This window comes from Nannobrachium achirus (genome assembly GCF_963921795.1).
Source record: "Nannobrachium achirus genome assembly, chromosome: 20".
NCBI lineage: Eukaryota > Metazoa > Chordata > Actinopteri > Myctophiformes > Myctophidae > Nannobrachium > Nannobrachium achirus.
In genome coordinates, this window is record NC_137827.1 from 3,110,646 (window position 1) to 3,123,342 (window position 12,697).

Below are 12,697 nucleotides of genomic sequence, written 5' to 3' on the forward strand. Positions count from 1 at the left end.
ATGAGGAAAATAATGCTGCTATTTGTACCCTGTATATATATAAAATGACACAATGCGACATAGCTCTGTTTGAACAATGCTGTACCCCCTCCAACTGTATATTTTCAACTGTTTTTTTTATTGTATTTGTGATACTTGCTTTGGCAATGTAAACGTATGTTTTCTCATGCCAATAAAGCTCCTTTGAATTGAATTGTATATTACCAAATGCACCCTACGTGGAAAAAAAACAATAGCAGGTCAGGCTTATTGATTGATTGAAGAATGTATTACAAGCTTGCATTAGAAAGAAGTAGACCTACAGATTCATGGCTCATTTCCACAGGAACACACTTTATGCACCTCATACAGTGGTGTGTTCTAGACTTTTTTTTGAGGGCATACGATCAGCTACTATTCGTTTGGCCAGGGCAGACGCTATAGTACATAATCCCTATCAAATACGCTACTTTGAAAGTTTCACGAGGGCAGACGCCATTCATATTTTATTGTTCCTCCATCACGGAGGTATAGAGGCCGGCGCCTGGCGGCGCCGTGCCCGCGTGTGGAGGGTAGTCCCTGGTGCTATGGAGGTTCCAGCGACCCCCTGGGCTAATCCTACCTGCCCCTGCCTTTTATTTTCCGACAGCAGACGCCGTATACGAGCGTTACAGGTAGAACACAGCACTGATCTCATATAACATTGAAAGACAGACGTAAAGAACAAAGTGAATCGTAGAGAACATAAACTTTGTAACGCTTACCGGGTTCGCTGATCACAGCTCAGCAGTGCTTCCTACAGGGCGCGGGGAGAGACCGCACCGATCGGTGGTCTGCCTCGGGCAGCATGCATGTCACCGCCGGAGACCGCGGGCTTGTTGTCCAGAGTTAGACTGTCCACGGGGCATGGCGCGGGGAGAAACCGCCGCGATCGGTGGTCTGCCACGGGCAGCATGCATGCCGCGCCATCGGCGGAGGCTGGGGGCTGAGTGTCCACGGCCACGGGGCATGGTTCGGCTGCCTGCTTGGTCTCCATGTGCGGCCATGACTTGCTCTCTGATCAGCGGAGCAACGGTCCGGTAACTTTTTACAAAATGGACCCCCCCCAACCTACAAAGAAACTAGCCCTTCCCTTCCCCCACTCCTCCTAGGTAAAACCTCTACCTTCCGATCTCTCTCTCTATCTCTATCTCTCTAAATAATACTACATCTAATGATTTTATAACTAATTCTAGCTCATTCTCTCAATATATCTCTCTCTCCCTCTGATTGCTGTGTGTCCGGTTACGGTAAAGTCACTGAACTCTTGTTGTGTGTATAATGGGCCTCTAGACCCTTGTGTCTGGGGGGAACCGGCCAACCAGCATGCTTGAATTTGGTAACATGAGCGTGTGATGTCATGCAGGGGCGTCAATTGGGTATGGCAGGGGTATGCAGCTGCCATACCTTGACAGGGGGAAATAATAAAAATGTACTTTTCATCGTGCCTGTTGCTAAGGTATGGCAACATGACTGGTGTCTTCACCAGACACCAGTCATGTTGCCATACCTTAGCTTGTTCTGAACTGACGCCACTGATGTCATGCATGACGACCGTCCCATCGTCCAAAAGGGCTGTATCTTGGTTACCGCATAGATCCAACACTGTACTACTGTAATATGAAAAAAAAGGGTCGGGCGGTATATCCCTCCGAACTTTTTAATTGGCAAGATTGCGCAGGAAGTGGCGGGCGGTATATCCCTCCCGTGGCAGTCAAACTGTTAATATTACATCCCATCAAGGCAATATGTTGCATTCCTGTGCGATCAAATAGTTGGATGGGTTTATTCAAGAATGACAAACAGACTGACAGGCTGTGCAAAGGCTGAAAAAAGTCACCAGATAAAACAAATTCACAATGGAATGCAGATTTAACACTTTAATACTTTGGGCCTTAAATCCCCCCAACATGGGATTATTGTGATTAGTTTAGCTTGCGGTTTTGCTTTTTCTTGTTTTTCTCACATCCGCGCTAACGTCCACAGGGGTTGACACTAAGGTCTCAGAGGCACTTGCCCATCGGGCAAGTACAGGTCATGTTCCACTTGCCCAAAGGTAATGCCAACTTGCCCGAAAAGTAAATCGTCCATTATAAAATGATAGGTACGATTTTAATTACCGCTCAATTTAACACTTATTTCTTTACTTTCTGGGGCTGTGCGATAAAATGTCATACCTCAATACCTCCAAATCCAAATACCAAATACTTTAGCTATGATTGAATATGTCTATGGTTTCACACTTGTTATTTTATATTTTGAAATGTAGCAACAGTAAAAACAGCACATTATAGGTAAATAGTGCTCTTATTTTACATTCCACAGACCAGAAGACACAGCACTCTGGCCACGTTCAGGTGTTTAGACAGATATCTCGTGTTGTGTTTATAGACATTTGTGTCCCCTCTCAAATGAGCACTTGTCCTGTCGGGCAACCTGAAAGCCAACTTCACTTGCCCTGACGTTTTATTTACCTGCCGGGGGCAGGTGGGCAAGCCTTAGTGTCAATGCCTGAGTCCAGCATTGCACAAAGAAACACAGCTAAAATGAAAAATAGGAAGGAATTAAGTCAATGCCTCTCATTTCTACCAGGCAGTCGGGAAGGGTTGATTCCTGCAAGGGACGGAGATCCCCACCATATCATCCCCCTCCCCTTACCTCTGCCTAGAAACGGGACAGTGTTTTTTGCAGGTCTTTCAGTCGGAGTGTATCAAAAAAGCAACTGGGTTAAGCACCGTTGGTCCAATCAGTTTAATATTCACCAGGTTAGCATTCACCAGTGTTGGCAGGTTAGCATTTCACCAGGTTAGCATTCACCAGTGTTAGTTTTACGGAGGTAGGTTAGGGTTAGGGACGGTTGAGGTTAGGTTTAGGTGTATATCCGCCCCCCCCGACTTTCGTCACCTCCGTGCAGCCAATCACAAGCTTCCGCTGCCTTAACCCAGTTGCTTTTTTGATACACTCCGACTAAAGACCTACAAAAAACACTCTCCCGTTTAGCAACAGCTGTGGGAAACGCAAGTCCAAAGGGAGATGTTTATTGTCAAGTGGCCTTTTATGCTATGGCTGCCGACAGTGCTACATTGGGAAACGACGCACGTCAAGAATCAGTTGTCACAGTACCTGTCCGTCTGCCTGTGTCCCATTTACGCCCATACTTGGAGTTCTGCGTCAGGCATGCACAACTATGGAGTCCATCACTTCTATGATGTCATATTGATGACATCAGGGTACCCCATATATGGGGATTTGTAGATTTATATCATCACTCCCTCTGTTTTCTTTCCGCGACACACACACCAGGTTTTAAGTTGAGCGGTCGAGTGGATCTTAAGGTATACGCCGGCTTGCTCGCTCACTCAGAAAGGCAGAGGTTGGACGCGGCGTGGACATGGGCGTTAAGATGGAGATGTTTCGCATCATGCTGTACCTGTCCTTTCCAGTGACCATGTTCTGGGTCTCCAACCAGCCAGAGTACTTTGAGGAGTACATCGTGAAGAGGAAGCGGGAGCTGTTCCCCCGCGACGACGGCGGCGCGCGCAGGAGAGAGCTGGAGGACTTCAAGGAGAGGATGAGAGACCGCAGGGAGCGGCGGAGGCTGGCCAGGGAAGAGGAGGCCGTCGCTGCTGCTGCTGCCGGGTCAGAGAACCGCTGAGCATCGAATGGCGCTTCGTTCACTTTAAAGCAGGGGTCTGCAACGTTTTCAGGCCAAGGACCCCTTAGTTGAGAGAGAGAGATGAAGCAGGGACCCCCACCCACAACCTGTCCATAGATTCCATATAGTTTCATTGTTTGACAGCACGATCATCAGTGTATTTTGGAATCATGTCAATTTGTGTTTTCAGATATTTTACCACTTGAACCGTCAATACTTAATAAACTTGACCTTTCGCTCTGTACTTAGTCTGCTCTTTTGACCCTCTACATCAAACCTCTTTGCCAAAAATAAAGAATATATGGGCGCTAGGGTTCAGGTAAATGGTGGTTCATTTACACATGTTTCTATCACACAAAGATTTGGAGGACCCCCTGTAGTAACTTTGAGGACCCCCTGTTGAAGACCCTTGCTGTAAACATCAGCAAGAGTACACATATTACCAACAGGAATCTGTATTCTGGAATATTAAGGCTGAGAGATAAAATAGCAGCCAGGAGACGCATATTCATACAGTATTATATAGTGTGATGTCACCTGAAGCTTGACCAATCCTAACACCGGATAGAACAGAGCACCACTCCTCCATTGAAGTCAATGGACTTTAATGGAACAGAGCACCACTCCTCCATTGAAGTCAATGGACTTTAATGGAACATAACACCACTCCTCCATTGAAGTCAATGGACTTTAATGGAACATAGCACCACTCCTCCATTGAAGTCAATGGACTTTAATGGAACAGAGCACCACTCCTCCATTGAAGTCAATGGACTTTAATGGAACAGAGCACCACTCCTCCATTGAAGTTAATGGACTTTAATGGAACAGAGCACCACTCCTCCATTGAAGTCAATGGACTTTAATGGAACATAACACCACTCCTCCATTGAAGTCAATGGACTTTAATGGAACAGAGCACCACTCCTCCATTGAAGTCAATGGACTTTAATGGAACATAACACCACTCCTCCATTGAAGTCAATGGACTTTAATGGAACATAGCAACACTCCTCCATTGAAGTTAATGGACTTTAATGGAACAGAGCACCACTCCTCTATTGAAGTCAATGGACTTTAATAGAACAGAGCACCACTCCTCCATTGAAGTCAATGGACTTTAATGGAACATAACACCACTCCTCTATTGAAGTCAATGGACTTTAATGGAACATAGCAACACTCCTCCATTGAAGTCAATGGACTTTAATGGAACAGAGCACCACTCCTCTATTGAAGTTAATGGACTTTAATGGAACAGAGCACCACTCCTCCATTGAAGTCAATGGACGTTAATGGAACAGAGCACCACTCCTCTATTGAAGTCAATGGACTTTAATGGAACAGAGCACCACTCCTCTATTGAAGTCAATGGACTTTAATGGAACAGAGCACCACTCCTCCATTGAAGTCAATGGACTTTAATGGAACATAACACCACTCCTCTATTGAAGTCAATGGACTTTAATGGAACAGAGCACCACTCCTCCATTGAAGTCAATGGACTTTAATGGAACATAACACCACTCCTCTATTGAAGTCAATGGACTTTAATGGAACAGAGCAACACTCCTCCATTGAAGTCAATGGACTTTAATGGAACAGAGCACCACTCCTCTATTGAAGTCAATGGACTTTAATGGAACAGAGCACCACTCCTCCATTGAAGTCAATGGACGTTAATGGAACATAACACCACTCCTCTATTGAAGTCAATGGACTTTAATGGAACAGAGCACCACTCCTCCATTGAAGTCAATGGACTTTAATGGAACATAGCACCACTCCTCCATTGAAGTCAATGGACTTTAATGGAACAGAGCACCACTCCTCCATTGAAGTCAATGGACTTTAATGGAACATAGCACCACTCCTCCATTGAAGTCAATGGACTTTAATGGAACAGAGCACCACTCCTCCATTGAAGTCAATGGACGTTAATGGAACAGAGCACCACTCCTCCATTGAAGTCAATGGACTTTAATGGAACATAACACCACTCCTCCATTGAAGTCAATGGACTTTAATGGAACATAACACCACTCCTCTATTGAAGTCAATGGACTTTAATGGAACAGAGCAACACTCCTCCATTGAAGTCAATGGACTTTAATGGAACATAACACCACTCCTCTATTGAAGTCAATGGACTTTAATGGAACAGAGCACCACTCCTCCATTGAAGTCAATGGACTTTAATGGAACAGAGCACCACTCCTCCATTGAAGTCAATGGACGTTAATGGAACAGAGCACCACTCCTCCATTGAAGTCAATGGACTTTAATGGAAAATAACACCACTCCTCTATTGAAGTCAATGGACTTTAATGGAACAGAGCAACACTCTTCCATTGAAGTCAATGGACTTTAATGGAACATAACACCACTCCTCCATTGAAGTCAATGGACTTTAATGGAACAGAGCACCACTCCTCCATTGAAGTCAATGGACGTTAATGGAACAGAGCACCACTCCTCCATTGAAGTCAATGGACGTTAATGGAACATAACACCACTCCTCTATTGAAGTCAATGGACTTTAATGGAACAGAGCACCACTCCTCCATTGAAGTCAATGGACTTTAATGGAACATAACACCACTCCTCCATTGAAGTCAATGGACTTTAATGGAACAGAGCACCACTCCTCCATTGAAGTCAATGGACTTTAATGGAACATAACACCACTCCTCCATTGAAGTCAATGGACTTTAATGGAACAGAGCACCACTCCTCTATTGAAGTCAATGGACTTTAATGGAACATAGCAACACTCCTCCATTGAAGTTAATGGACTTTAATGGAACAGAGCACCACTCCTCTATTGAAGTCAATGGACTTTATTAGAACAGAGCACCACTCCTCCATTGAAGTCAATGGACTTTAATGGAACATAACACCACTCCTCTATTGAAGTCAATGGACTTTAATGGAACATAGCAACACTCCTCCATTGAAGTCAATGGACTTTAATGGAACAGAGCACCACTCCTCTATTGAAGTTAATGGACTTTAATGGAACAGAGCACCACTCCTCCATTGAAGTCAATGGACGTTAATGGAACAGAGCACCACTCCTCTATTGAAGTCAATGGACTTTAATGGAACAGAGCACCACTCCTCTATTGAAGTCAATGGACTTTAATGGAACAGAGCACCACTCCTCCATTGAAGTCAATGGACTTTAATGGAACATAACACCACTCCTCTATTGAAGTCAATGGACTTTAATGGAACAGAGCACCACTCCTCCATTGAAGTCAATGGACTTTAATGGAACATAACACCACTCCTCTATTGAAGTCAATGGACTTTAATGGAACAGAGCAACACTCCTCCATTGAAGTCAATGGACTTTAATGGAACAGAGCACCACTCCTCTATTGAAGTCAATGGACTTTAATGGAACAGAGCACCACTCCTCCATTGAAGTCAATGGACGTTAATGGAACATAACACCACTCCTCTATTGAAGTCAATGGACTTTAATGGAACAGAGCACCACTCCTCCATTGAAGTCAATGGACTTTAATGGAACATAACACCACTCCTCTTTTGAAGTCAATGGACTTTAATGGAACAGAGCACCACTCCTCCATTGAAGTCAATGGACTTTAATGGAACAGAGCACCACTCCTCCATTGAAGTCAATGGACGTTAATGGAACAGAGCACCACTCCTCCATTGAAGTCAATGGACTTTAATGGAACATAACACCACTCCTCTATTGAAGTCAATGGACTTTAATGGAACAGAGCAACACTCTTCCATTGAAGTCAATGGACTTTAATGGAACATAACACCACTCCTCCATTGAAGTCAATGGACTTTAATGGAACAGAGCACCACTCCTCTATTGAAGTCAATGGACTTTAATGGAACAGAGCACCACTCCTCCATTGAAGTCAATGGACGTTAATGGAACATAACACCACTCCTCTATTGAAGTCAATGGACTTTAATGGAACAGAGCACCACTCCTCCATTGAAGTCAATGGACTTTAATGGAACATAGCACCACTCCTCCATTGAAGTCAATGGACTTTAATGGAACAGAGCACCACTCCTCCATTGAAGTCAATGGACGTTAATGGAACAGAGCACCACTCCTCCATTGAAGTCAATGGACTTTAATGGAACATAACACCACTCCTCCATTGAAGTCAATGGACTTTAATGGAACATAACACCACTCCTCTATTGAAGTCAATGGACTTTAATGGAACAGAGCAACACTCCTCCATTGAAGTCAATGGACTTTAATGGAACATAACACCACTCCTCTATTGAAGTCAATGGACTTTAATGGAACAGAGCACCACTCCTCCATTGAAGTCAATGGACTTTAATGGAACAGAGCACCACTCCTCCATTGAACATAACACCACTCCTCTATTGAAGTCAATGGACTTTAATGGAACAGAGCAACACTCTTCCATTGAAGTCAATGGACTTTAATGGAACATAACACCACTCCTCCATTGAAGTCAATGGACTTTAATGGAACAGAGCACCACTCCTCCATTGAAGTCAATGGACGTTAATGGAACATAACACCACTCCTCTATTGAAGTCAATGGACTTTAATGGAACATAACACCACTCCTCTATTGAAGTCAATGGACTTTAATGGAACAGAGCACCACTCCTCCATTGAAGTCAATGGACTTTAATGGAACAGAGCACCACTCCTCCATTGAAGTCAATGGACGTTAATGGAACAGAGCACCACTCCTCCATTGAAGTCAATGGACTTTAATGGAACATAACACCACTCCTCTATTGAAGTCAATGGACTTTAATGGAACAGAGCAACACTCTTCCATTGAAGTCAATGGACTTTAATGGAACATAACACCACTCCTCCATTGAAGTCAATGGACTTTAATGGAACAGAGCACCACTCCTCCATTGAAGTCAATGGACTTTAATGGAACATAACACCACTCCTCTATTGAAGTCAATGGACTTTAATGGAACAGAGCAACACTCCTCCATTGAAGTCAATGGACTTTAATGGAACAGAGCACCACTCCTCTATTGAAGTCAATGGACTTTAATGGAACAGAGCACCACTCCTCCATTGAAGTCAATGGACGTTAATGGAACATAACACCACTCCTCTATTGAAGTCAATGGACTTTAATGGAACAGAGCACCACTCCTCCATTGAAGTCAATGGACTTTAATGGAACATAGCACCACTCCTCCATTGAAGTCAATGGACTTTAATGGAACAGAGCACCACTCCTCCATTGAAGTCAATGGACTTTAATGGAACATAGCACCACTCCTCCATTGAAGTCAATGGACTTTAATGGAACAGAGCACCACTCCTCCATTGAAGTCAATGGACTTTAATGGAACATAGCACCACTCCTCCATTGAAGTCAATGGACTTTAATGGAACAGAGCACCACTCCTCCATTGAAGTCAATGGACTTTAATGGAACAGAGCACCACTCCTCCATTGAAGTCAATGGACTTTAATGGAACATAGCACCACTCCTCCATTGAAGTCAATGGACATTTGGTGTTACTTCAGAAACGAACAAAAACATCTCACCCAGTGTGAAGTGAGCGATGCCTTTTATATGAATTACATTCATTAACCGTTCCACGAAGCTTGGCCAATGGCCAGCTTTGTGGGACGGACATGCAGACGGACAAACGTGCATACACACAAACGTGCATACACACAAACGTGCGTACACACAGAGCCAGCTGTGGGAGCGGTTAGCACTGCTCAAAAATAAAGCTGATCAGGTACTATAGTCGGCATGCCCTGTTGGGCAACCACACTAATAATACAATAATTCTTCGTTATCTGAAGTGTACGAATGGGACTGTGGGTGTTGTAACTAGGACATTAACGACTTGTGATTTTTTCAAGTCGACTCAACTCAGTAAAAAGTTGAGTTGAAGTCGACTTTTTTCATCACATCACACACAACCCCCCAGTTATTTTGGGGGGTCCCCAGATGATTAACGTAATATGAAACATTGTTTTCTCACTCAACTGTAAACAAACCAACATAAAGTTTAAGTGTATAGAGGGTATCTGCACATTTCTAAAGTGCCAATTTAAGGACTTTTAATACCTCTAAAATGGCAAATAAAACATTGTCCGAATTGTCAAATATATAGAGGCAGAAATTGTGAAAATAGACGATCTACATAATAGATCTGCTATTTTCACAATTGAAAGTTTTTTTTTTACTTCGACTTTCGGCTTTCTCTAGCTGGTGGGAGTTAGAAAGCTTATTCTGGCTGCTTCAAAAGTGCAATAAATGAACTCAGAAAGTTTTAAATCCTACAAAACAACCCTAATATTAAAAATTGGACATTAACTGGCTGGCGTACTGTTCTGGGTGGGGGTCCGGAAAAGTTGATACCCATTATTTTCTCATAGTTCGGACTCTATAGAACCAGGAACAATCAATTTTAGCACAGAAATCCTACGGGAGCTGTTTTGTGGCCGCATCGTACCACACTAAAAGGCAGGACCCTTAGCCAATGAGGAGCAGCCAAAGGGTAGATCTTTGTGCCCATACATGGTGTTGCATGCCAGCCCATGCTGTTTTGTAGGAACAATATTTCTAGTTAATTAATCCGCCTCTGCCATTATTATATTTTAGTTTAAATCATTTTCAAAGTAATAAATACAAAACGAACGGTTTGGACGTACAAGCTATCCACCACTTGAACCCCAGTCCAGTATCCCTATATTCTAGGGGGGAGGGGGGCGTTCGCCAAAAATAGCAGATCTACAAGCTTGTAGATCTGAGAAGAAGAGAAGAATCAGTGTTGATTGAAAAAAAAGAAGAAAAAAAAAGAAACTAAAGTAAACTAGACCTCACTCTGTCCAGATGCCAACTTGTGCCCTGTGCACTTGTGTCCATGTATGGCCTTCTTGTGCACCAGCAGAGTGCGTAAGTACTGGAGAACACAGTGCTGTTCCGTGCTGTCTGTATGTATGTGTGTGTGTGTGTGTATGTGTGTGTGTGTGTGTGTGTGTGTGTGTGTGTGTGTGTGTGTGTGTGTGTGTGTGTGTGTGTGTGGGCGGGCAAGTTGGCGCTCTGTCGAGGTGCCAACTTGCTCCTTGTTCTTCTGGTCGCACTTCTTAACCCTTAGAGTGCCGGTCCTGAACTAGTCCGGCTCTTTTTGTCGGCTAGCAAAGCAATGCTTTGGTCCTTTAATACCGTGAGCTGATTATTGACGCTGTAGGTGGTCCGAGGGCCGCCGTTGTTTACCGCGATCGCTACGCGCATTTTCCACCGATTTATTCAATGTAATCCAATGCAGATGGCCAACTTTAAAGCCCATTTCTCTGAATCTATGCTTTTCTGGAAGCGGACAGCCTTTATTCGCGGCCAGATAGCCGAAAGATGTGCTTCTATCATTAGCGTTAGCTTAGAGGTAATGATAGCCAAGGCCTTCCGTCGCATATTGATGACACACACGAAAGTCATGGCGCACGTCACGGCTGCGCAGGGCTTAGCAGCTACAGCGCTTCCACTATGGGGCTTAGCAGCTACAGCGCTTCCACTATGGGGCTTAGCAGCTACAGCGCTTCCACTATGGGGCTTAGCAGCTACAGCGCTTCCACTATGGGGCTTAGCAGCTACAGCGCTTCCACTATGGGGCTTAGCAGCTACAGCGCTTCCACTATGGGGCTTAGCAGCTACAGCGCTTCCACTATGGGGCTTAGCAGCTACAGCGCTTCCACTATGGGGCTTAGCAGCTACAGCGCTTCCACTATGGGGCTTCGGCCGGCCACCCAGCAGGAGCTGGCTCCATTCAGTGGTGGCACTAGATGAGTTAATGGTGATGTCACCAAGAATGCTGGTCCCTCATTGGCTACGGTTTGGTCAGCCCCTCTCTGATTGGCTACGGGCATAAACACAGACACATACAGAAACACCGAACGCAGTACTTGCGCCCTCTGCTGGTGCAAGTAAAAAAAACACATCAAGTACAGTGCAATTAATCAATTATTTAGTGGTTTAACGGAAGTGCTTGACAGTAGATTTCTAGTGGCTTGGCCTACATTGAACTTGTAGATCAGCTATTTTTGAGCGGTGGTAAACCGCTCCATAGAGTGGCTGTGCGTGTGTCTGTAGCCACTTTTCCTCAGCGTTTTGCCATAGCAATGTGTTTTCCTCAGCGTTTTGCCATAGCAATATGTGTGTGTGTGTAGCCATATTACATCACCAATTACATCCTAGACCTATATCCTAGTGATTTTCCTCAGCATTTTGCCATAGCAATGTGTGTGTGTGTGTAGCCATATTACATCACCAATTACATCCTAGACCTATATCCTAGTGATTTTCCTCAGCATTTTGCCATAGCAATGTGTGTGTGTGTGTAGCCTGTATTACATCACCAATTACCAATTGATGAAGACGTTATGCAAGCACGACCACCGCTCACTTCACATTGGGTGTGATTTTTTATTGCTATTTGTATGGCCTTCTCTGACTTCAACGTTTAGATCTACCTCTGAAGGTGGATTCTGATTTTCAATGGAAATGGAGTGGTGTCTGTCTTGTCATTTCTGCACAAATACGTTCCATTCTCCATACAAATTAGAAAGGAAAAACCTATGAAAAAAAATGTACTTTCTGGAAAAGAGCAGTAAAGCCTGAAGATCTGAAACAACACGGGTTCCTGTGGCCGAGTGTGTTTTGAGCGGTGCTAACCGCTCCAACACGTGGCTTTGTGTGTGTGTGACCATGGGTTTTTCCCGTGGTATCAAACATTGATGTCGAAAGTTCTCCAAGTGTCTTTCCATTGTATCAAAAGCTGATATTTGATCCATTATCCTGTGACATCATGTGGGTCCATCATCATCATTATCAGCTGCAGCAGCACTGCTCACTTCACACAGGTGTGATTCTTGAGCGGTGCCAACCTCTCCTACATCTGTCTTTGTGTGTGTGTGTGTGTGTGTGTGTGTGTGTGTGTATGTGTGTGTGTGTGTGTGTGTGTGTGTGTGTGTGTGTGTGTGTGTGTGTGTCC

At 44.2% G+C, this 12,697-nt stretch overlaps 1 protein-coding gene across 1 annotated transcript; it reads left to right on the forward strand.

Annotated features, from left to right (window-relative positions):
• Positions 1–3,409: 3,409 nt before the first annotated feature.
• Positions 3,410–3,673, forward strand: LOC308305481 (protein PET100 homolog, mitochondrial-like; the record flags this gene model as incomplete). Its single annotated transcript, XM_080750277.1, has 1 exon — positions 3,410–3,673. The coding sequence occupies one exon, from the start codon at positions 3,410–3,412 to the stop codon at positions 3,671–3,673; it is 264 nt and encodes an 87-aa protein (XP_080606403.1).
• Between the last annotated feature and the right edge of the window lie 9,024 nt (positions 3,674–12,697).